Here is a 24,629-nt window from a genome sequence, read left to right as displayed (position 1 = left end):
TTATTAAGAATTTGACAAAATGTGGTAGGAAATTACTTCAGCTAATGCAGTTATAGCTTGTCTGTATAACCTCATATGCAAGAAGCAAGGCATCCTCAAATAAAAAAAAAACAAAATGAAAGCAGTAGCTCCTTTAAGACTGATATTCGGAGGCTCAGTGCAGCAGCATTTTAGATCGAATATGCTAGCAGACACATAAAAGGCACACAATCCTATTCATATACTTTACAGTGTCTATTTAGCTTTCTTTTCTGTGGCCCACTCTTTCTTATAAAGTCAAAAATTACTCTGCTGGAGAGCCAGAAAAGAAAATGAGAGGTATTGTCTAGCACACATGGCTGCAGCCCGAGCCCTAAATATTCACTTCTAAGCGGCAAAGTTGATTACTTTCTGAACTTGTCTTACTGTCCCTACCGACACTCCATGCATAGCTCTTTGTTGGGATGAGATATGTATTTGTTTGGAAAAGTTAATTATCCTCTATGAATTGAACAGAAATTATGAGCCTGTATATATTTATAACTTAAGATAAAACAACAATCAGTGCTCTTGGCTTTCCTGAAGTTGCATTTTGTTTTACTGGTTTTAGAATATTGAGCAACATTTTGTTATTTTGCTAAATAATTATTCCTGAAAAATTCTTGTTACAGAGTGTTCTCTGTTGCACCTCAGTTGTGGGAGCAAAAGGCATGTGGCAAAGCAAGCTACTTGATCTTTTTCCTCTCAGGCAAGTCCAAATTCCTCAATGAAAATGACGAAATAAGGATTCTTAGTATGATCAATAGAAAGCTACCTATCTTTCCTAGTGACTGCTTATATTTGCAGGCTTATAACCATTTCTTAGCTTGTCCTTTCCCTTCTTATTTATTTGCTACATGCAGCAGTCTCAAAGATTCAAAAGGCTGTGCATCAGTTCAGACTTAGAAATCTGTATTGAAGTGTGTAACTGAAATACAGAAGGGAAGAATATCTAACTTATTTTCTAGCGGTAAAAGAATTATTTGCAGTATTTTTATTCTCTGTTAAAGTCCAATTTGAAAAGGGGACAAACTGGAAAATAGCACTGATTTTTGTCACGCTATGTCAGGCCTTCAGTCTAGCCCTCTGCTCCTAGCAATAGCAAATACCAGAAATATCAAAGAATGCTTGCTTGCAATTCCATATCCAAAAACAGAAGCACACTTGAGCCAGAAATGAGTGCAGCTAAAGATCTATAATTTCTAATATTATCATATTAGTTAACATTAGAATTGCATGTAGTAGGTATTATTTCTTATGATAAAATAAATTTGTAAAGGAGAATGCTCTTATAGTAACATGCAAGCCATGAATTCAACAATTGCAGTAGATTTTTTTTCTAGGTATTATAGGAAAAGCTGGCAAAATAATCTGTACACATAGATGTTTAAAGCCCCACATTTTTTTGGTCCAAAGCTATAAAAACTAAAAGAAAAACCCACCATATAAGATTGATAATAAAATCTACTCCAAAAAAATGTTTTACTGTAAGGAAGTATCAAACCAAAAACTATCTCAACTGCCTCTGCTAGCACATGTAAGCATGGAGAGTTGCTTCCTGTAGGTTTGAATGACTTAAATAAATATGAAAATACTGGTTTTCTGAAGGCAAGACAAGGATATGTATATAGGTATGTGTCAAGATAAGTCTGTGTCAAGTAAGAAGTGCAGAAGAATTGCTCAACATTGCAGAATAACTGAATAAAGTCTCCAACACTATAGTAGCTTCTGGAAATTGCAGTATAATTTGTGTCCTGTATTTCGATGAAGGAGGAAGAATTATTTTGAAGTCAATTTAATGCATGTGCCAGGTGCTTGGATTAGCAGCTTTGAAGAATGAAGTCCAAAGTACAGAGCGGCATGGCTGTCCTATATATTCTATCTCATTCTGAAGGTTATGCTTTCTTTAGAGGCAAGAGAGTAATTTAATCTCCATGTTCAGCTCCTGGCTGAAAGCCCATGGAATTAGAATCTTCACCACTTTCAGTGGGCTGTAGTGTCAGCCTTCTGTCATTTGACCTGGTCCTGCAAGTCGTTTCTCTTCCGTAATTCTGAATAAGATGCTCCAGGACTGCGCAGTCTTGATTTATTTTTCAAGACCAGGAGTGCAAAGAAATACTGCATCTAGTCATGGATATGTGTCCACTAGAACGACCCTCAATACATTTCTCAACAACACTGAAAACCTAAATTTGTCTTTCATTCTCTCAAATCTTGGCTGAAATTATTTCATTCTTTCTTTCTCATTTAATTCTGCCTTTCCAACCTGTTTGCTGTCTTAATGCAGGAGACAGTTCTTTATCTTTCAAAAAAAAAATTGGATTTTTTTTTTAAAGATAAAGAACTAATGCAACTAGTCAGGTCAATCAGAGCACAATGTACTACCTCCAAACAACGAAAAGTGCTGTTAGGAAAAATCAGACCTTAATGTCTAACCTGTAAGTATTCAACTGGGGGGAAGGAACTTATTAAATAATGCAGTGATTTACAAAAGAAAAATTCCAGTACATGTGTTTTTTTTTTTTCTTGGCCTTAAATACCACCAAGTTCTTTACTGATTTGAATAATTAATGTTTGTAGTATTTTCCTATGGACAACAGGGGGAAACCACATTACTGCTGTAACATGAATAACTGCTTTCCTACATTTACTTACTTTCTGCAGTAATAAATACACATAAGGCTTAGTTTAAGAATTTCACAATATACTTAAATTTCTGATCAAGCTGATTTGAATTAAGTCCAACATGCTAACCTTTTTCAATAGAACTTTACAACATACTATAAAACTGTTGTTTAAACAATGCTTCACATAATTGCCACCAATAAATGATACCTTTTATTGCCGTTAGAACACTCTTGGTTACCGGTTTCCAGAGATGACTGCAGTAATCTGTATGTAACTTTGTGTTATCTTAGTAATTGTATGGTTTTCTTTTTAGAATTCAGAAACTGGAAAAGTTTAAGAAAACATGCAAAATGCTGAGAATACACGTAAGTGAAATATTTAATGTCCATCGTTCATAAAAGTTACATTGTTTACATAGGGTTCATTAGTATATAATAAAAATGTCATCTTAATGAAAGATTTTCTGGCAAGTCTTTTATATGTTAATTTGTTTAACATACCTTTGGCTATACAGCTAAATAGGAATATATTTTAAAAAATCTTTCTGCAATAGTTGCTTAACAGTTACAAAACCTCATTATTAAGAATTGGTTATTGTTATACACTTGTTTGTTGCTTGTAAAAATCATCTGCGATTTGGACTGGGAAACTTAGGACCAACTTCTTCTAACATACTTGCATAGTGACCATGTAAACAGCTTAGGGATCCACAAATTATATTCTTGTACTCTAAAAGTGATTGAGAATTTTACATACTGTGCTGTACTGCTTATGTTTTCTTATATTGATGAAGAATTTGAGGATTGTTTTATTGTTGATGCTGATGGGATTTTTTTTTTAACACATCAGTTTTATATGAGAAGTTTAAAAAATTAAAAAGTTAACACTAAAGGAAATAATTTTACACTGTGCAACAGTATTGCTACCTCATTCATTTCAATTATAGATATATATAACATTGGAACTGCACTGTACTGCTTCTTTTGAAAAGAAAAGTTTAAATTAGTTGAAACAATTAGCTATGTGTTTACATAAATTTAACTATGTTTGCATCAAACAAAATGTTTATTAATGAAAGCTATTATACAAGAAACAGCAAAGAGAAATTCATCATACAGAAATGTACACTATATGTGACAGATGGAAAAGTGCATGCAGATTTGTCTCGTTAAAAAAAAAATAAATTCAGAAACAATTGGACTAAAGTTACTGAATTTTGATTCCTATGGTCTCAAATGAGTGAAAAGTTCTCTTTGAATTTACAAAAGTCCATTTAACAGATATGACTAGTACACATTAGCAAGCAAGTGGAATGAATGCGCTCAGATTTTATTTTACAAGTACTTGTGCTTGACAAATGTGATTTTTTTTAATTTTTTTTTTTTTAAAGAAAAGTTTTCTTCAAATATGGACTGGGTAGATTGCTGCCAGGTTGCTCTGGTTTTATACATAGTTCCTCTAAATTTGTTTTTAATACCACACCATTTGTTGAAGCTTTCAGTTTTGTTAATTAGACACCATGAAATAACATATGTTTTGTTAACATTCAGGAAATGACATCAAGTCTTTTCTTTTTATTTTTTGGCTCAATAGATTTTTAAATGTATGATTATCATAACCTAATATTGTCTTTGTCTTCACTGCAGTGGATTTCCGATCAAACTTTTCCCCTTCTTTTAATACTTTAGGGAATTTTCAAACGTCGGGATGTTTGGCTGTAATGCCCCATGATTTGTTCTCCCTGAAAGAAATCATAGTGACAATTTATTAAACTACAGAGCAACCTGGCTTTTCGGGGTCTGCAATTCTATTTTGTGTTCAATATACCTAGCATTAAATCTTGATTCATTTCATTATATTATTTAGGTTATATTTTTCATGCAATTACTTTAGCTGCTAGTTTTCTGGCTTTTTTTAGAAGTCTAAGGCAGGGTTTCAGTATCAAATCAGTGGGGCATTACTTTGCATGTTCAAAAAAGGAGGTTAAAAGGCTAAAATCTAAACTGCACCAGCACTAGCATATACATTGAATATGAAGAAATTGAAAACCTAAGAAGGAACCATATTTAAATATATTTAAAAGGCTGTGTTTCCGTGTTTCATACCAATTGTTCACAGGTACCCTAAAAGCAAAGAGACGCACTGGTACATGTAGACTTTAAATTAAAAGGAATAAAAAGAAACAAACAAAACAAAACAAACAAAAAAACTGATGGGAAATAAAACTCCTTAGATTCAAAATGGTTTATTCACACAAATTTAATAGGATATATCACAATTGTTTGGTCCATAAATATTTAGGGGAAATAGTTTCTATACAATGCATTTATCAATAAACAAAGAAACATGGACAATTTTGCTAGACCACTTACTGTACTATAAACACGAAGCTCAATATATAAGATTATTGGATTTATCAACTATATCTGAAAGAGTGCACAACTGCTTTCTATGACATGTTTGTCCCCTCTAACAGGATACACCATAAAAAGAGTTTCAGAAATAAGAGGTAAAACAGTACAAAACTAGTGAGGTGTCAAAAGGGCTTAAAACAGTTAATTTAACAAACAACACATATATCCTGATTTTTCACAAACTTACTCCCAAGGTATATCATAAGGCACATAGTAGAACTGAGTTTTAATTAGTCTACTTAATAAAGTAGATCTCTAGTACCATATATTGTTCTGTCAAAGAACAAAATTTATAAGTATCAATATTTTTACCTGTAAAAGTGTATTAATAAAGATCTCAGCCTTACCAAGGTCGTTTGGTCTGGTTAGTGGTAAATGCCCATAAGGTAATAGAAATAGGAAAAGTCAAGATTTAATATCCGTAGAAGATGATAACCATACTTGCTAAATATATAATGGCAAACACACCTTTCTTCTATTACAGTGTTAACATCTCTTCCATCATCTTTTTTTAAAAATAAGCTACTTTTCTGTGCTAATTTTCTAAAAACCCTGAGCAAAAATTACAATAATGCACTTTAATGTGGGCAGTGAACTGTCAATATGTAACCACACATTTATACAGCCAAAAAGGACACCTTTAAAATATATTAAATAGCCACTTTGACCACCAAAAAAAGAGATTTGATGGTGTCTAAAAAGTGGGATATATGTGCAAAGTTATTCTTAACAATCCACTAAAAGCAAGACATAGATCTTGACTGATTTTTGTTCGGTTTTGTTTCTGAGACTCTCCACAATCTAATTGGTGTTCAACTACAATAAAAGGATACAAATGAACATTCACCACTGCCCAGACCATTCAGACTTTTAGCTTAAATAAAATTAAAAAAGGAAAGATCACTATTGTAAACTAAGAAATGTATTCAGATCAGCATCCACAAGGCTTCTGAGTTTATCTGCTTTGAAATTATTCACTGCCAATTCCCATTTTTGTAAGAATTTTTGCTAGCTTTTTTTTTTCTGTAATAAAAAGTTTAAAAAGTTAAAGTATATGTTAGAGATATTAATGAACAAAAGATTTTAAGTTCATGTGTTAAACATAGTGTCTGATACAATCTCAGGAAATATCTAAAGTAAATTCAAAATAGTAATGTATAAATTGTGCTGAGATAATTTTCCTTAAACATCTTATTAAATTATATTTTGCTTATTTCCATTTTCCCTGAAAAAAAGTATGATTTATCAAAAAGTCACTTAGCACACATGCACACTTCTTCTGGGAAATTATTTATGTGCTCACTAAAGTAGGTGGGCAACCTCCTGTTTGCTTTAATGGTACAGTATCAAGGCCATGTAGTGAACTGTTCTAATTTTTTTTTCATTCCAAATCAGAGCTGCTTGACAAAAGATGAAAACCCCTCCCTCTGCAATATTTTGAATCAGTAGGACTCCTCACTTGAACTGTTATTCTGCTGTCATTACTTTAACATATACAGGAGTGAGCTCATTTTGTATCCAGTGTTTTCCGGATCTTGCCTCCTTGCCTTGTTCTCGTACAGGACACAACTTTGGAGGCCAATAGCCTGAGCCTGCCATCCTCACCCACATGCACGCTCATCACTGGGTCTCTCTCTCCAAACCCTCCACTCAGTCACAGCTCTCAGTGGTGGCCAGGGACATTCCAGCTGGGTGAAGAACTGGCAGAGGAGAATTTAGCTATCCCAGTAAGAATCCCCAGTGCTCAGGAAGGATCAGGCTTGTGACTAGTGCCTTGGAAAAAAGCACTGCACAACCAGTCTGACTATTCCAATGAGAACTTTAATTCATTTTGTATTTATTTTTCAGCATTTGAAAACTTTCAGATGTGTTATAAAAATTAAGTAAAATTTGGGGTTCTTAAATGCTGTAAGTAAATATTCAATCCTGAAGCAGCATTGTTTTGGCTACAATTAAACTGATTCCTATCTGATTATCAAGGAGGGAAAAGACTCTTTTTTTAAGTGGCAATACTCATTTTTCTCAAGGTACTGGAAATAAGTAATATACAATTTTAAGAGGCACTTATTAGAATGCTTCATAACCTTCTCTTCAGTTACTTGATGAATTTAAAAAATTTGAGTACAATTTAACAACAATAAATGTTCATTTATTATAGCAATATATTACTTCAAACTCATTTGCCAAGTGGCTGCAGATGCTACACATGAAGCTGCTTATTTTCCCAAATATTTTGTGGGTTTGTTATTAAAAAAAGAAAAAAAAAAGGCTTGAAAATAATAATAATATTATAATAATAATAATGAAAAGTAAGAATTAAAAAAAAAATAAACCAAACTGAAATGTTAGAAAAGGTTCGTTAAGGTAGTTTGTGAGGGGCTCCCGGATTCGTGGCTGTCCAAGTTAGAGGTCACTGATGTCACTACAGTGATAGTGGGATTGGTCAGGTCTGTTAAAGTGGTCGCAGTGCCGGGTGGAGTGAGTGCGCCGCTGTCTGCTGAGGGCGGTGCCGGTAGTGAGGTGCCATCAGCTTTATCGACACCCCCATTCTCCTGCCGCAAAAGGTTCCTTCTGAATTTGGCTCTTGCGTTTTGAAACCAAACCTGCAAACCAATCCCAATTGATTTCTTTACCGATGCTTGCTTTGTTTTGTTATATTTTGTCTTTGTTCTTGCTTTTAAGTAATTGTTGGTGTTTGTTCATGTGTGGCAAATAGACTAAATCCCTCTATAGCGTCGCTTGTTACTTGTGGTATTGACTCCTTCACAGGCAGGACCCTGCATACAAGGCCCAGTGCTACAGGTGCTCACTGGAATGTTTCAGCCCAGTGTGCAGGCCTCATAGAGCAGCCTTAAGAAAAAATCTGCTCACTCACCCAAGGAAAGCGACTTTCTTGATGTCCATGTAGTGTATTCTTGGCTTGGGTAGGTTTTAGGTCAGGACACATAAAGATTGAGGCAGAGGGTGAATGAGCAGATTTTTGCCAAGGCTGAAAGTTTGCCTTGATCATTTTAAAAGACCAAAGAGGAAGGAGGGGTAGTTACAACATCCCTATCATACAGATTGTTGATACAGGTCACCTGGTCTCTCTGTTCTGTAAGGCTCACTGAAAATGTTTTTAGGCAACATGTAACACAGACAAGGAATTGCAGCTAATAGATTCTACTTCTACCTCCATCGCTCCCCTTCTTTGGCACTCTGTGTTTAATATACACTTCGCTGAGATAGTGCGCACTCTATAGGGATGTTTTTATAGTGTAATTTTCTAGGCTGTCCTTCACAGAGAAGTGACATTTTACTATGTAGGCCCTTAATAGTAACAGTTGCCTAACAGGCATTGAGAGAAGGAGCCGGCTGGTCATGGAGGATCATATTGGCCAAAGCTTCCTTCCCACATATCAGGGGATCTGCTCACTGAGGGGCCATATTAACTATTTCAGGGGAGCCCAAAGGCTTCACCCAGTGTGTATAAATTTGGTATATTTTCTACCTCTGCCCTTAATAAGGTCACCACTGAGAGACTACAGATCCCAGGAATCCTACTGGGTCAGTAGATTCTTGAGACAGTTTCCTAATGTTGAGGATGCAGCTAATTGCAACTCACATTGTAGTATTTGGCTGCCTGGATGCGGTAGGGCATACATTTGGCACATATGGCACATTTGGCACATACCCCTCCGGACACCCACTAGGGACACACCTAGTGGAAGTATTTCTACATATATCACTATCATTACACATAAGGGAAATGCTATTTACTGGCAGGGGTAGGGGAAAATTGGGTCAAGCCTGTGATGTGACATCTTACCTGCAGAACTCTCTTGGTCAGCCCTGTTTTCTGGGCAAGCTGCTTGAGGTCCTTGGCATCTGGGTTGTGGTTGATAGCAAAGTAGGACTTCATGGTACGAAGCTGGTGGTGTTTGAACGAGGTGCGCATGCGCTTTGTCTTCTGGGAAGGGGGATAAGGCTGCTGGTCTCTGTCCAGGTGATCTGCCTCGTTCTCATTACAACCTGTTCAATAAACAAAATGAAACCAGGAGTTAGTGGCCATGCATCAGGTAGGGTAAATGATAGAGGCAAAAATCTTGAGTCACATACTGTTTGGAAGAAAAGAAACAAGCAAAAAAGGAAGAAAAGAAACAAGCAAAAAAGGAAGGAAAGAAAGAAGGAAGCAAGCAAGCAAGCAAGCAAAATAAGAAGGAAACAAATAAGGAAGGGCTAAGATGGTGCAAGAATAAGTAAAGATGTGGTAATTAAATGAGACAAAAAAAGATCCATAAGATTACATTTTCCTATTCTTAAACACAGCATGCCCCCCCAGCCTGTACCTGAACCTTAGAAAGTTCTCTCTCCTTTGGCATTTATTTTCAAACAAGTCTTTTTTCCTATGGTGATAGTTTTGCTTTGGGCATTCAAAGAGTCATTTGAAATCTCATTCAGATTTTGAAATCTCACTCATAGAAACACTCTTAGCTTGAGAGAACAATAAAGGTCAAACCAGCATTTTGAATGTTCCTGAGCTTTTCCCCCACATCACAAGCACCTATAAAAAGAGATGTACAGCAGGAAAGTTTGTTATGACAGTTTCTCCAGAAAGGGTTTTGTTGATAAAATAAATGCTCTTGGACTGTGCCTTGGAGTTTATATGAGCTGCTCAAAGACTTTTGTCTGTAAAACATGTCTAGAAAGCAGTTGCATCAAGGCTTGATTCAGTTCCCCAATCTCAACCCCAATCAGCAATAGCACTTAGTTGGTACTGATTTAAGATGTTTCCGTAAGCAACCAACTAGTGGCTCAAGACTTGAGAAGAGTTTTCCTGCTTTCTCTTATTAGGGATTTCCAAAGTGCCTATGAAAAATGGATTTGTTTCAGATTACACTTTGGTGGGTGTGAATTGTACACAAGAGTTATTCAGGGACCATGGCATCACTGCTTCTTATGAGGGAAAGAAATTGCAGTACTGGCAAAAAACAAAAACTCAGACATCTGTATTTTTATTTTCTGCTTTAAAAAAATACAAAAAAAAAAAAAAAACAAGCAAAAAAAATCCAAAGCTGTTATCAAGTCACAAGAATTCACAAGATCTCATATCTTTTATAAAGATAGCTCAGTCACAGATGAGGAAATTAATGGTGTCATCATAGCAGGGAATATTAATTAAAGAGCAGCTAATGAAAAATGTTTCAGAATGTCTGTAAACTACAGCAAATTTCATTAGTTGCCCATTTGAATTCTTGAACTGCTTTCCAACAATTGTTGGATTATTTACTAGGCCTAGTTGATCCTTAGTTCTAAAAGAAAAGAAAAGAGAGAGAGGAGAAAGAGGGAAAGCACCCAATACAGAAAGACTGATGTTGACAGGGCTAAAAACAGAGGCAAAGCAATCTGAAACTAGGAGAAAATAAAAAGCTTCTTGAAGGTGTTTTCTCTTTTGAATTATAAGACAAGTCAACATGAACAGATGCTGGTAAGTCAACACTCTGACAGAAAATCAGGTGAATATTTAATTATAGCTAGATTTACTTCTAGCCCTGTTAAGAAGTGTATCTGCACTTTCAAACAAAGTAAGCTGACACTTCTGAAAATACCAGGAGTTGAAAGTTGCTTTAAAAACAATTTCAGACCAGATTTGGTTTGTATTTACTACTTGTTTTCACAAGCAATCACACTGCCTTCAGTCAAACTATACGTGGGCTGTAACTTATGAGCTGACATAAATTAGAGTACCAGAATTCAGTCCTTGGGTTTTACTTCAGAGACTTCCAAGCTGTTTGTTTGTGTTGTTTTTCTTGGGTCGCTTTACAGCAGCAATGCAAACTTCTTTGGGCTCCTCTGTCCTGCTTACTGCCTTTGTTTCTGTGATGTACTTTTTTTGCCTGTGATCTACTTTAGCTTTCATTTTCAAGAGAAAATAGAAAGAGAGCTCCTAGTTTATACAACAGTTGTCTGACTCTGTTTTACATGGGTGAAACAGTGTTATGTGGTTTGGCCACAACATAGAGCAGAGTTTTACACTGTTGCCTGAATAACTAAGCAAAAGCAAAAAATGAGGCAAAGCTCATTTCTTTTCAGTGTATTGGGGGGGTTAATTTTGCTTTGGAAAGAGCTAGAACAGTTTGCTTTTTTATTGCCAAGAGTTGTTCAAGTGAACTCATCATAGTTTTGTCGCACACACGCATACATATATAGTGAAATAACGTAAACAGCTCTTTGAGCAACAGCTGTGTAAAATATTTTCCTAGGGAAATCTTCTTCACCATCTCATTTCTATATCCTGTGGGCTGTAAGTCAACATGGTTTCCCTCAAAATACATATTAATTCTATGATATAAGAGGTACTATAGAGAAAGCCTTCAATGTTTTAAGTACTTTTGAATAGTTTCTTCCATTTTTCACATTAACTCCAGACAGCTCGCAAGTATGAATGGCTTTTACCTCATAACATTTTGAGTTATTTATTGTTGTGTTTCCACTTTACAACCAAGGAGATGAGAAGCAGAAATTAAACTACTAAACAAAATACAGAATAGAAAAGCTGTTGTAGATCTGACAGCAGAATCTGATTTGCCTTTCTAGCCCTGTGCTTAGCTGCCCTGAAAGCAATGTTCTCACAAACCTGAGCAGGGTACTGCCAGGCCGCTGGTGAATGAATACACGTGTTTATGCGCAGCTTGGCGAAGCTGTTAGCCTAATCAGAGATCCGTTTTTAAAGGTCGGATTCCTTTCTAAGGGCTTGCCGCATCGATATGGGCACCCTAGGCTGTGAGCGGTTCGATAAACCCAGTAAACCTAGGCCTGGGTTCACTGGGGAAGTTAAACTGGCGGTTCTCACCAAACAGTGAGAGACGAGTAAACTTTAGCAGTGACTAAGTTGCCAGAGCCTAGGCTGAGTGCAGTCTCCTGGCCCATGTGCGCTTTAACGCGGATGCACGGAACAGGGTTGCGCCTGTGTCCCTCGGGTCTCCTGTCCGAGCCGGGGAGGTCGCGGAGATCCCGGACCGGGAGGGGAGAATCGCTCCGCTGCGAGCCCCACCGGCGGCCAACCGGCCCGCGGTGCCGGGGCCTCGGAGGAAAAGGACCGAGCTGCGAGGAGGAGGGAGTCCGGCTCCAGATCTTGCCCCACTTCTCCCTCTGAAGGCGGCAGTCAGGGGTCCAACATTTAATTTTCTGTGGACTGGTTGCCCTTTGTAAATGATTACGTGCATGAGCAGTTACTGAGTCACAGGCAGAATGGAAAATGCGTGTAGGACAGTGACTGCCAATTATTAAGAGATTTTTTTTTTTTTTTCTTTCAAGAAACGATTTCACCTACTGCAACTCATTTCGTAACTGTTACAGATTCGGTTACTCCCACTGGATCTGGAGCGCAGTAGGTCAATGGTTCTGGAGTCGTTCTCGCCGGATGTACAGTTTGGCTGCAAACTGTATTTTCTCGAGACCATGTGTCAACTCTGGCCATTTTTAGATAATACCTAAAAATAATAACAATAATCACGGCTCTAACAGATCAAATGTCTCCGCTGTCTAGCCTGCGTCCAAAGCAACACACTGCTTTTTTTTCTCTCCGTTGCCCCGAGGGTTTCTGTGAGATCTCGATGAAGTGAGCTGTATTTTCATAACGGGTAGTGCCTCTTAATCTCGTTTGAGTCAGAGGCACATTTTATATACCCCCTTGTTGTACAGAAGGGGAGTTTTAAGACTAACACACAAAAGCTATGACAGCGTTTGCACGTTATGTGTCTCTGGAGTCCTGACTTGAAGTTTAAGGCGTGTTTTATCATATCTACAACTTTTCACTTTTCCCTAAATTCTGGTCCTAATTCTAACGGAATTTACAGGGACAATTTAGTCCCTGCCAACATTTCCATCTCGGGATAGGGAGAATTAGAGTGGTGGGGTGCGGGTCAGACATAGCACAGAGTGAACGGGCGGGAAATACACCGCTCAGAGCCAGGATCGAACGAATCCTGAACCCTGGCTGCGCTGCGGGTTCCCTTTGCTTTAGGAGCTTTCAGGACTGGTTGGAAACCTCTCCGTAGCCAGGGATTCCAATGTCATCTTCAATTAACAAGGAACAATTAGCGCAGTGATTACCCTTGCTCCAAGGTCTCAGCACCAGAGGAGATGAAATGGCCTTGCAGAGCAGCCCGGTTCCCAGCTGCAGCAGTTCCGCGGGCAGCCCCGATTTGCTGCTCGGAGGGGAGGGAATGCCGGGGGAGGGTCGTTTAGGAATCTCAGTGGTGGCGGGTTGAACTTGGGTGGAGGGGAGAGACCTCCGGGTCGAAAGCGGTGCACTTTTATCGACCTGCGCTGGTTGGAAGGGGAGGGAGGCCCTGACTGATCCTCTCCCGGTTTTTCTGCAGGGCCAGTGCTCCGCCGCTGCCCAGAGAGGTGGTCAGGGGTCGGAGCTCCCCGGCTCCTGCTTTATAGGGAAGGGCCCTGCACCACCTTTACTTCCCACACCCTTCTTTACTCCTTACCGTTCACGGGGAGCCTGCGTTTCTCTAAAGCAATGTTTGGAGAAGGTAGCTTGTTAATTCGGGTTTCCCCTTACTGCTTTCGGATTCCATCTAATTAAACGCCACCTAAACTGCTTGACCATACCTGCAACCCCTGTACCTCTGGTCCCTAACACTGTGTGTTTAGACACGTTTTGGGTACTTCAGTACACTGAAGTTAGGGAAGATATTAATACAGGGCAACACTTGCTCCTTTCCTACCGTTGAAAGAGCAGAAAACATCCTTTATTACATTTGTTAGGACTTAGTTGCAGGGAACAACACTCGTTGGCCTCTTGTAATTTGTTCGTTTATCTGCCAGTAAAACAGAATTATTCAGCCTGAAAAGTTAGTTCTTATAAATTGGCTAAGTGGAATTATGTGCGTACTGCTTTGGCTTTGTAGGAGCCATGTACTATAACTTTTAATCTATTTTTTTTTTTCCGATCCGTTTGATCACCTCAAATTTGAGGTCTAACTGGTGAAATACTTTTTAATAATACTGAAATACAAATAATCATAACAGTATATCTGAAGTTCTTTTAGAGCAAGGGAGTTGTGTGTTTGGAGCTGGGATTTTTTTCTTTTTTTTTGTCTTTACCATGGGAAGTGCCTAACTTCGGGTGTTTGACATTAATAGGCAAAGACAGCCTTTGAGGAGGGCTGCTGTTAGCTTTCCTGCGAACTCTCCAGCCCTCAGAGGGCTGCTTGTTTGATTTTCCAATGGTTAAGCAGGATCTGGCCTGGCTGAGCTCCTCGCACACTGCCTAGCTAAGGGGAAGCCCGAAAATGCCCTTTTAGGGGAGTGGGAGGGAGGCTCGGCGTGTGTTTCCCACCTGAGTTGTAGGTGACGATGTCCACTCCCAAGGCAGGACTCTTTCGTTTCCTCGGCCTGCCCTTCTGGACCGTGCCCGTGCCGTTGAAGTAGGGCAGGGCCAGCCCTCCACTCTTGGCAGCCAGCTCGGTGTAGCTCAGCTGTGGGGGATATTCTCCTTGCAAAAGGGACTCGAAATGGGCCCTGCAGTAAACCAGGTTGTCCTTCATGCCAAAGTGATCCCCCGTGGTCAGAGTCTTGTTGCAGGTGGTGCAGGTGAAGCAGCTCAGGTGATAAACCGACTCCCTGGCTCTCATGACCATTTCAGAGGCTGAGATCCCAAGGTGGCAGCGGGCACATCTCTGCACAGAGAACCTTCTGAAGGAAACAGGAAAGTGGGCATCACCTAGAAAGGAGACGGCAGACCTCGCCCTGAGCCGCCCGCCTTCCCACCGGCCGCCGGGGTCTCTCCCTCCCATTCCGGGATGACCCTTGCTGCCTGCCATGGTCCCTGGCAGCCTGCTGCCGGCTCTCCGGCTGGTGGGAAATACCACTGGGGAATCAGCACTGGGGTCCCAGGGGGAACGCCTTGCTCCTTCTGCCAAGCTGATCTATTAGGTTCTCTTAGGACTTCTGCAAGAGCCCTCACGCTACTCCTGCTCATGGAAAAACGCGGAGGGGGAGAAACGAATCCCCGCTCTCCCGGCATCCGTGTAAAGACAAGAAGGGCAGCGGGAAAGCTGTAACGTACACATGCAACGAATGACCGGTCCCGCTGCCCGGCTGCTTGGCGGTACGGCTGCGGGGCTGTGCAGCGGACCGCGGGCTCAGCAGCTGCTGCCGCTTTCCCCGGGCCCTCTTCCCGGCAGCGGAAAAACTGACAGACTACTGGCGCAGAGAAACTTCTGCTGGGTCTTACGCTGGCGTTTGCGGAGGGAAACCGCAGAGCAGCGGGAGACCCGGGGTCTTCTGCGTCTGTTTGTGTACCGGTACACACGCTCACTCGGCGTGTCCCCTGCCGATCCTTTCAGGTTTTGAAAGCGCGAGACTTTTTGGAGGGGATACGTTTGCAGGATTTATCGCTGACAGCGAAAAGATACCTTTAAAAGCTCGTATGGATTAAGAAGCGCTTCGGTTCATAATGCCTTTTGAGGGGACGTACTTTTGAACCGGGGGGGGGGGGGGGGGGGGGCTTATTGCTGTACCTGTAGTAATCCTCCTTGCAGTAAATACTGCCGTCCTTGGCAAAGCAGGTGAGTTCTGACTCCAAAGCCAGTTTACATTCACAGCACTTAAGACACCTGAGGTGCCATTGTTTGTCAACAGCCAGCAGGTAATATCTGTCTGAGATCTTCCCTCCACAACCAGCACACAAAGCAGGCTTCTCGGGGCTCATTGGGGGCATGTTCTGCAAAACAACCACACCACAAGGAGATGAGACAGGGAGAGAAGGACAAGCGGGCAGCCCGGGCTGGGCACGGTGGCCGGTACACGGAGACTGACCGCTCGCTGGGACCGACGGCCTTCTCCCGGCGGGAAGTTTGAGGGGGAACCGGGACCATGCCCGCTAGGGAACCGTTTACCGCGATTCAGCTTTCGTGTTTATCCCATTAAACCTCTCTTAGCGATCTAATGTCATTTCAATATGCGAAGACAACTGATTAGGCCTCAGGAAGAAAAGTAGAGCCCATTTTTTGCTGAGGTACCGAACTTAAAGCCTGTAGTTTCCCCCTTACTTTGCCGTTTTAGTGTTAGAGCACTCCCCAAGAAAGGTATTTTAAAGTAGAAAAACACCGGTTTGCTGCACCAGAACTTTATGGCAGAGGATGCAGGCTTGCCCCGACTTTCCAGTAAATTTTCAGCCGCTTTTAAACGAGCCAAAACCTCCGTCTCCAAAGCAAGCCAATCCATTTAAAACAAGAGCAACAGAAAGGGGACAGGTGGATGGTGTAAAGAGTGAGCGACAACGCTCTCTCCACAGGGACGTGGGCACAGACTGGTGTCAGCTAAACCTGGCGTGTTTTCATCAGGAAACTTCTTCAAGTTCCCGTTAATCTGCTCCCCACGAGGAGTGTCGCTCGGGACAAAGGGAGACGGAGGGACCGCCGAGACAAAAGCTCTGCCGGGAAACCCGGGGCAGCGTTTGCTGATAAACGGGGGGGGGGGGGGGGGAAGAAATCTTGCTCTAAAGTCGCAACTTGTTTAAAAGTGGCAACTCCGCAATCATTTTTCAATCTGAAGCTCTTCCACGCCCTTCTTTTCTCTTTTACTTTTTTATTTTTAGCAATTGGAAAGGCGAGTTAAATTTACATTGCAAATCCTCGTATTACAAAGCGGGAGTTTATTTAAGAGAAGGGGGGAAGGACCCTATGGCTCAAAGCCTCAAAGCAGTTTTCCAGGCCGTTACTTTGTGTGCAGAGCCTTGTGCGCGATCGGCGGAAGCCTTACAAGTTGGAAAAAAGGAGATCTCGCTTTGCACAAAACACAGCGTGACACTCAGTTTCTCCACCATCCCGTTAGTACATTTGTGGAGACTTTGGTCCTTTGAGTAAGAAAAGAATGTTACTGCTAAGCAAGGTAGTCGGCGCACATAACATTCAGAGAGAGCGGTGCCTCTTTGCATCAATCCCACATTTCGGACTAAAAATGGTTACGACAAGTAAGCGGCCGCGGTTTGCGGTTTAATTTAGGAGGTGCCAGGAATGAGGAAAAAAAGATACAGTACACCTCCGAAACTCCAGCTTGAGCCCGCTCGGGCAGGCAGAGCGGCCGCAGCGAGCCGAGCAGGCGCAGGGGCTGAAAAATCGCCCCGGTTACCAGCTAAAAAGCTTTCCTCCCGTTACTCCAGAGAGCACAAGCAAGGCATCGATTACACACATGCGTAACTGGGCCTGGCCGCAAGGCCCCTGGCACTACGGTGGGTGTACAGGGAGCCCCGAGAGGATTTCTGCAAGCGAGGGGTAGGAGGGAAGGGCAGAGAGAAGCAGCTCCTTTCTCTTCCCCAAAGCCAGAGGTTCCCTTCAAAAGGTGCCAGCTCCCTTCTTACCGTTTCTCGGCCGTTCATTTGTCCCCCTTTGGCCAGGCGGGACTCGGTCTTGGATCGCCTCTCCATCTCCTCCATGATTCCTTGGATGTGGCCTCCGGAGATCCCGTGGAAAAGCATGGCTGGGGGACGGAAAGGACAAGTATTTTCTTCTGCTCTGCACCCCACTATTTCCATATACAGACCCCAGAGTCTTTAGATCATCCAAAATGTTTACACAAAATGTTTGCACAGCGCAGGGAAGGAGGTTGCAACAGGAGCTTCTCTTTGCACAAGCACCGAGGGCTTCCTGAAGATGTGCAGAAAACAAACAAGGGGGAGGGGAGGAAATGTAATAATAATTAATTTTAAAAATAAAATAATAAAAGCGAGCTAAAGGATCTGATACTGTTCTGCAGAGCTGGGGCTCCTGACTGGAGAGACTTGGACCTAGGGCAATAGAATCGGTCGGGAAAGGATATAGTTTTGAATACAAAGAAAGCAAAAAGAAGTGCTATTTTCAGCAGTCCCCGGTTGCTTTAAAGTTCCCAGTGCCTGTAGGTTGGATTTGGGACTGCTGCTTTCCGGAGCTCTGTCCAATTTGTTAAGAGCCTAAAGCCAGCCCATTTTTGATAATTTAGTAGGAGGAGTTCTCTCCCTTGAGCTGCCACTGATTTTTATTCAGACAACAAAGACCTGTCATACTCCTCTCAACCCCTAGTGATGGGCAAGCAGTGACAAACATTACAGTCGGTCTGTGGGTGGGGTTTATTACCTCCCCCAAACACGGAGTCCCGGGAGTTGGCGGCGCCTGCCGAGGGGCAGGGTGGCCCGGGGGCCCTGTGCCGAGCCACGCCGGGGGGAAGCTCCGCTCCGCGGCCCCTCTGGCTGGCACCGACTCCGTCGCGGGGACGGGAGAGGGAAGAGAAGCGCCGCTGTGGGGCAGCCGCAGCGGGACGGAGCGGCCAGACTGCTGCCCGTTCCCCGCGTCCCCGGGCCCTGGCAGCCGCGGTCAGGAGGGAAGGCGGCCGCAGGCTTTGGCGGCCGGAGAGCAAAGCCCGCCCAGCTCCCGGGAGGATCGAAGGCTTACCCCCGCTTTACCAGCCCTGCTGCCGCCGGGGAGCGCCAATCCCGCGGGACCCGCCCGTATCCACAGCAGGACCTATGGTCCTCTCCGCTGGCTGCCCCGACGGGGCGGGCGGCGCGGTACGGGAACGTGCTGGCGGGGCTCTGTCTCCTTGCTCGCTCCCCGGCTGCAGGCTGAGAGCGCTCATTGTGTGCGGGGGACCCAGAGATACATTCCTTCCCGACTAATCTCTTTCTCTGCTCCCCCTCCCCTCCTTTCTCCTTTTCCTACTTACTTTTCACACCACTCTTCCTTGCCTTTCCCTGGAACAGCTGCCGGCTGTTTCCTGACACCTCGATCCTTACTGAAGGATCTTCCTGGCGGCAGTTCTGCGCTCCCCTTTCCCTGGGGGACGCTCCACACCGAACCCGAGCGCGACTAGTGAAAGAAGTACCCCAGCCCCCACTTCCTTTCCAAAGCATCCCAAAGACATCCTCAGGGGCTCCTCGAGTCACCTCTTCCATGTAACCCAAGATTCAGGCAGCCAGTTTCCTCCCTTCTCTTTCCCCCTAAGTAGCTAAAATTAATGTTATTTGCAGATTGAATGTTGCTACATTCTGCCGAGTGCCAGAATACAGCTCATAAAACACAATTTCACACAAAGATGAAGTCAATCAAGTGAAATAAACTGGGTTTTTTTTTTCCTCTATTGGCACACTAGACCCTGGACAGCAGGGCTGCTATTTACTGTAAGTAATGTAATTAGCCCTTTTGGATGGAAATCAATGTGTTGTATATGTGTGTGTGTGTTTTAATAAGAGAGTAATAGCTATAAAACCAAAGGGACTCAAAGGGGTAAGGGAATCTCCTTTAAAACGGGTAGATCTCTCCACAAGCCATAATCTCCTGCAGAGCACTCCCGGTCTAGAATAAAAAAGGGAAAGAAAAAAAAAATAAGAGGGAGTGTGGGGGAGAAAACAGAAAACCTGTGTGTGGGGAAGGAGGAGGGGAGATAGGCTTTCCTTGGAGAAAACAAGTCAATTAGCACAATAAGCCATCAGGAAAAAATAAACAAGGTGATTCGATCCGGGATACGGGGAGCTATTCGCTAAGGATCCCCCGTTCCCGTCACCCTTCCGAGATGCCCCGGCTGCTCCGGGAGACTGGAGAAGCCACTTTCCCCCCCTCCCTTCCCGGGTCCCGCGGAGGCAGCGGGAGCGCAGCCGCAGCCCGCCCGGGATGGCGGGAACAGGAGAGGCGGTGCGGGGGGGAGCGACACACGGGGACGCCTGTCGGAGAAGGGCTTGCTGTCCGCAAACCCTGCTTCCACAGTCGTGTGCCTACCTGGCGTGTGGGGTTGTGTTGGCGGCTGTCAGCACAGGTGAAAAACCCCTCACCTAGAGAAGAGTTTATTCCCGATAGCTGCAGTATAACCCTTCCACTCTCCTGGCACGTTCGGGTTTGGTTTCGTTTATTTCCCTTTGAACGAAATATTCCTGTATGCCCGTCCAGGTATTTTGTCAGGGGTAACTCGCGCTGCCTCAGCTTCGGGCTGCTCCTGCTCCTCGGTGCTGGCTCCGCGAGTCCCACGGTGCCCGCGTTGCGAGAGCCACCCGCGTATGCCTGGCGGAGGTACCGCTGACACCCGCCGCCCCCCCCCCCTTCTTTCCCCCTCGTACTCCCCACGGCCGCGCCTGGCCATGACCGTGTCCCTGCCGCTCTGAGGACGGTCATACTCATCGCGCCCTCTGGGAGCGGGGAAAGGAGAGGTTTAGGGGAGCCCCTTGGGGGGCGCTGGGCCCAGCTCCCTCAGGGCAGCTAAAGCAGGGGCAGCTCGTCCTCCGAGCGCACACCAATCCTGTCTCTTTCGGCCTCTCTGCAGTTTGCTGTCTCGGGCTTTCCGAGGTGCTGTCCACAGGTGCAGCGCCAAAGCGTCCATCCAAGCCCGAGACACCAAAGTCACTGCTTGTTAAATTCCCGTCTCTACCTGAGCTCGACGGCGCCGTTAGGAATACCTGGGCAGATTCATAACCAAAGTCCGAAATGACTGAACTTCCTCCGGTTGGGCACACTTAATTAATTAGAGGGTCCTTCCTTTCTGCTCCACCAGGTACGGTTAGGGATATGCTACTAGCTACTGCTGCTCCAGTACGAGGCCAGGGCTTTCCCAGACGTTTTCTGATCAATATCCTAATGTTGGCAGACCAGTTCTTACCTAAAGGGACACGAAAAGTTTATTGCTAGCATCAAACGTGACTTCTCCGTTTTCAAAAGGCCTGTAGGAGATCAAGGTAAATCTATTTCAATGTTCCTGAGCTCTCCTTCCTCGCGTCAAACGGGAACATGTCTGCTCCAAGGCAGGCTGGTAGCGAAAGGTTGCCGCTGCGGAACGGGGGTCTCTACATGGGTTTGCTGGTTTGCTTGGGGAGGGGAAAGAACAGCTCACAAAGAGCACGACAGGGAATCTGAAATCCAAATCGACCGGTTTTATCCCTTACGAATCCATCTGCATTAGCACTTCGCCTCTGAAACGTAGGTTCTCATTGAAGGGTGCTTTTACCCCCTTCTGCCGCAGCCTTTTGGGAAGGGTACCTCGTGCAATTTTCAGAACGTTTTAGTAACATGACAGGCGCTCTCAGGCTTTTCCTTTCTGTGAGGCCATACCCGGACTCCCCAGCTAACGAGGATGAGGGGGAACAAACACATCGCTGCTGGGATTTCCACAGGTAAAGCGTCTGCCTCGCCGGCTGCCCCCCTGCCCGGAGCCGTTTCCACCTTTGTAATTAGCGTGTGCCCTGCATAGATTTCAGCATGCGGTCACTGAGATCCGCTTTGCGATACAGCCCTTATTCTTCCTGGCCACGGGCTACGCTCTAAAGCCTATTACAGCGTGAACGAGCTTGCGTTTAGTTCTGAGGATTTAGGACAAGGTCTACATGCAAATTAATAATTGACCAACAGTAATTAGAAGAAAGGGGAGGGCGTTCAGGCGGCGGGGGGGGGGGGGGGGGGGAGGGGGATGTTCTTTGAGCCGGAATGGTGTGGATTTAGTCCATCCTAGATGAGGCCATCTCTTGTCCCAGGCTGCAGGCGCCAGGTCAGCAAGCCTCCTGCCCCGTAAGGGCAGCAGAAAGAACTTCACACGTCTCCATCAGGTACCTGAACTTCTCAAGACACTTCCAGTTTAATTATTTCCAGAAATTTAAAGCTCGTAGTAATAACAGCATCAAGATTAAGGTCCTGTTGCCTGCGAGTCGGGTGGTTAAAGCCAGGTCTATTTTTAAATCCTAACTATTTTCTGCTCTGACAGCTTGTGGCGAAATACAGTGCTAATAATGATCACCCTCATCTCTTTGTGAAGTCTGCGGCTAGTACGAGCAATCTAGACACAAAGAAGGAAAATCTGAATAGAGTTACATCTCTCGGCGGGGGCATCAAATGTAGTTAACGTCGTTTTCAGCATTTAAATGGATTTGGGGGGGTGTTTTGGTTGCTGTTTGTTCGGTTTGTTTTTTGTTGTTGTTGTTGTTGTTTTTTGTTTGTTTGTCTGTTTTTTTTTTTTTAATTTTAATTCCGGCATTATTTAGAATTCCACGTCTTTATCCTGCCCTGAGCCTTCCCGAGTGTACCGCAGGTCAATTTTGGGACTCCCGTGCTAGGAAGGCGGGGAGGACAAGTGCACTGCCGCCCCTCTTACCCCCCGGGCGGCACGAGCAACACTAGCCCAGGGCATCTTGAACAGTAAGGATCACCGAATTGAAAACCCCAAACCTCCAACATGTTTATACCTCTCGGTAATCTGAAAACATGTAAAATAATCCACTCATTCATTTGCTTAAGGAGATGATATTTAAACAATAAACAATTAGGTACTTTGCATAGTAATCCTAGACACATAGCCGAGTGCTGTGACTGACCACAAACAAGTAAGCACACGGCCAGAAGAAAGCGGGAGAGGCGGATTATTGTCTAACACAGAACTGTTCACCGCCCAGGACCTCAGCATTATTAGCTTCTTAGCTGTCTGATACTAACCGTAACCGTGTTTGCACTCCGCTTGTAAAGAAGCCATTGGAAACTATCATATTCTGATGCTTTTGAAAAGGACTCTCTTACAGTAGACTCTATTCACAGACAGGTGAAAGGAGCCACTCAATTGAAAATAATAATTAAATTTAAAAAGGCTAAAAAGAAAAAAATATATTAAGAAGACAGAAAAGAAAACAGTCTTTTTTCTTTTTATTTTTCCTTTCTTCTCTTTTTTCCTCCTTTTTTTCCCCCTAATTCAGCTGAATGGCTCAGTCTTCCTAGGCTGCTATTTCTCTAGATGAAAACACAGATACACCAAATGTTGTCTGCGAATACACCTGGGGAAACAACCGTTCTGTGATGTTTAAGAAAAAAAAAAAACAAAACAAACCCAAACGAGTCACCACGCCAAAGAAACACCCCGCAAATGACATCCGTGAGGTACAAATAGCGGCATCGCTAGCAAAGGCTCATGCAGAAGCTTACCTTGAGACCTTAGAAGCTTCTTCCAAAATTGTACCCTCCTTAATGAGTGATGAGGGATGGGTTTTGGATGGAGAAGAGACGCAATGATCTAGCCAGTAGATGGAGGTTGTTCCTTGTTCCTAGCAGAGGATCCCTATGTTAATTAAAATAAACAAGCTGCTTGGTGGAAAGATTCCCCCCCCCCCCTCCCCTCCATAGCCTCTAATATAGAATTGACGTGGATTTCTAACCTCTGACCTCTCCCATACACTTATACCTGCCTTTTATTTTCTGTTTCGAAATCTTTTCCAAAACCCAAATAGATAAATAAAGAAGAAGAATGAATGAAAGCAAAAATTAATCCCACCTCTCAATTTTGGCTGGTTTGCTGGATTTTCTTGATTAGCTGTCTCAGCTCCTCAGTAATCAGGTGAGGTGTTAATGGGGAGCTGGTTGTAAATAAAACTAATAAAGCAAAGAACATATTAGGAAATTAAAAAAAGGCGAGGACTGAGAGGCTGCTAAAAATACTGCAGCAAGCTGAGCGTTCCCCCATCATGTCGTTTTTTTCGTTCTGTGCTTATTCACAGCTGAGCAGCAAACCCCGTGTTGTTGCCATCTCGCCACATTTTTTTTCCTTTCAAATCGCACTGAACCAGCCATGGACGGCATCAACCCTTCCCACTTTCATAAAAAGCCTCTCAAATGGAGTCGCTAAACAGCAAACTTCAGCCTGATCTGATGTGATATGATATACGGATTCATGGAGCAACCTCGCTTTGCCAAACCCGATGAAACTGTGAGTTGTCATGCAATACTACGCAGTCAAACCTGGGGTAATTGTAAAAGTGAACCCAATTTAACCCATTAGAATAAAATCAGATGCCAAGATGAATCGGAATCATTGCTTCTTAGGTGACAGTACTGATGACAATTGATCCACCGGCTGAAAACAATAGAAAAATCGAGAGTCGGGAATCATTTCTCGTGCCTGGAGCCTCCCTCCTCAGAGAGGGGCGGGGGGGACACGCCGGAGCCGGAGGCGAGGAGGGAGCCGGACCCCGGCCGCTCCCGGGGGGGCTGCGGCGGGGCGGCTCCTGCAGGAAGGGGCTTTCGGCAAGGGCCGGGTGGCAGGGGAGCCCCTTCTGGAGCTGGAACACGAGATGACTCCGCGCTTTGGTTTTGTTTGCCTGTTTCCCTTAACTCCCGTGACAGTTTCAGTTCTTCTCACCTGAGCCATGTGACCATGAGGTCTACGTGGCCGGCTTGGTGATCTATTAGAAGATGGTAAAAAAAAGGCAAGCAAGGGATGCTAATGGCCTTCCGTGGAGCGGGTCAGGGAGCGGAGACCCGGCGATGTGCGGAGGGGGCAGGGCTCCGCTCCCCGCCAAAGTGCGCATCGCCGGGGGGGCTGGGGTCTGGCCGGGCGCCCCGCCGGCAGCCGGCGCTGCCAGCAGAGCGGAGATCGGCATGGCCGGGTCGCAGCGCGGTGTCACGGGGAGCCTCTTTCCCCGCCCCGGGCTCCCCCGCTGCCGAGGCCCCACGGCAGCACCGCGCCCGCCCTCCCGCGGGCAGGGCTTGGAGAGCAGCGGGGGGGGGGGGGGGGGGCGCAGGCACTGCTAACGGGGACCTGCGACGAGAGAGCAGGCCAGCTGACAGTAGCTCACCTGGAGAG

At 44.1% G+C, this 24,629-nt stretch overlaps 1 protein-coding gene and 1 long non-coding RNA gene across 12 annotated transcripts; one reads left to right on the top strand and one right to left on the bottom strand.

Moving 5' to 3' along the window:
* Positions 1 to 3,006: 3,006 nt before the first annotated feature.
* LHX9 (LIM homeobox 9) lies at positions 3,007 to 23,853 on the bottom strand. Of its 11 annotated transcripts, none has more exons than XM_061465571.1 (7): positions 22,976 to 23,853; positions 20,448 to 20,675; positions 17,419 to 17,537; positions 15,578 to 15,780; positions 14,395 to 14,750; positions 8,869 to 9,071; positions 4,876 to 7,663 (listed from the first exon to the last, which is right to left on the bottom strand). In XM_061465571.1, exons 3-7 carry the CDS (start codon positions 17,533 to 17,535, stop codon positions 7,406 to 7,408), a joined length of 1,137 nt encoding a protein of 378 aa, XP_061321555.1. In that variant the 5' UTR covers positions 17,536 to 17,537; positions 20,448 to 20,675; positions 22,976 to 23,853; the 3' UTR covers positions 4,876 to 7,405. The 11 variants fall into 11 exon arrangements, with proteins under 11 accessions (XP_061321551.1, XP_061321558.1, XP_061321555.1 ...); XM_061465568.1 differs by lacking the exon at positions 20,448 to 20,675 and having other exon boundaries at positions 17,419 to 17,704; positions 22,976 to 23,094; positions 23,322 to 23,852; XM_061465567.1 differs by lacking the exons at positions 4,876 to 7,663; positions 20,448 to 20,675; positions 22,976 to 23,853 and adding exons at positions 3,007 to 4,387; positions 19,858 to 20,310.
* Positions 21,461 to 23,145, top strand: LOC133275533 (uncharacterized). The gene is made up of 2 exons (XR_009745575.1): positions 21,461 to 21,615; positions 22,750 to 23,145. It is a non-coding gene; the product is annotated as an uncharacterized LOC133275533 (long non-coding RNA).
* Positions 23,854 to 24,629: the final 776 nt, after the last annotated feature.

The sequence above is a fragment of the Pezoporus flaviventris genome, unplaced genomic scaffold, assembly GCF_033815535.1.
Source record: "Pezoporus flaviventris isolate CSIRO_AGI_PZ_B2104156 unplaced genomic scaffold, CSIRO_AGI_Pfla_v1 ptg000040l, whole genome shotgun sequence".
NCBI classification, from domain to species: Eukaryota; Metazoa; Chordata; class Aves; order Psittaciformes; family Psittacidae; genus Pezoporus; species Pezoporus flaviventris.
This window is presented reverse-complemented; position numbering and strand designations above follow the sequence as displayed.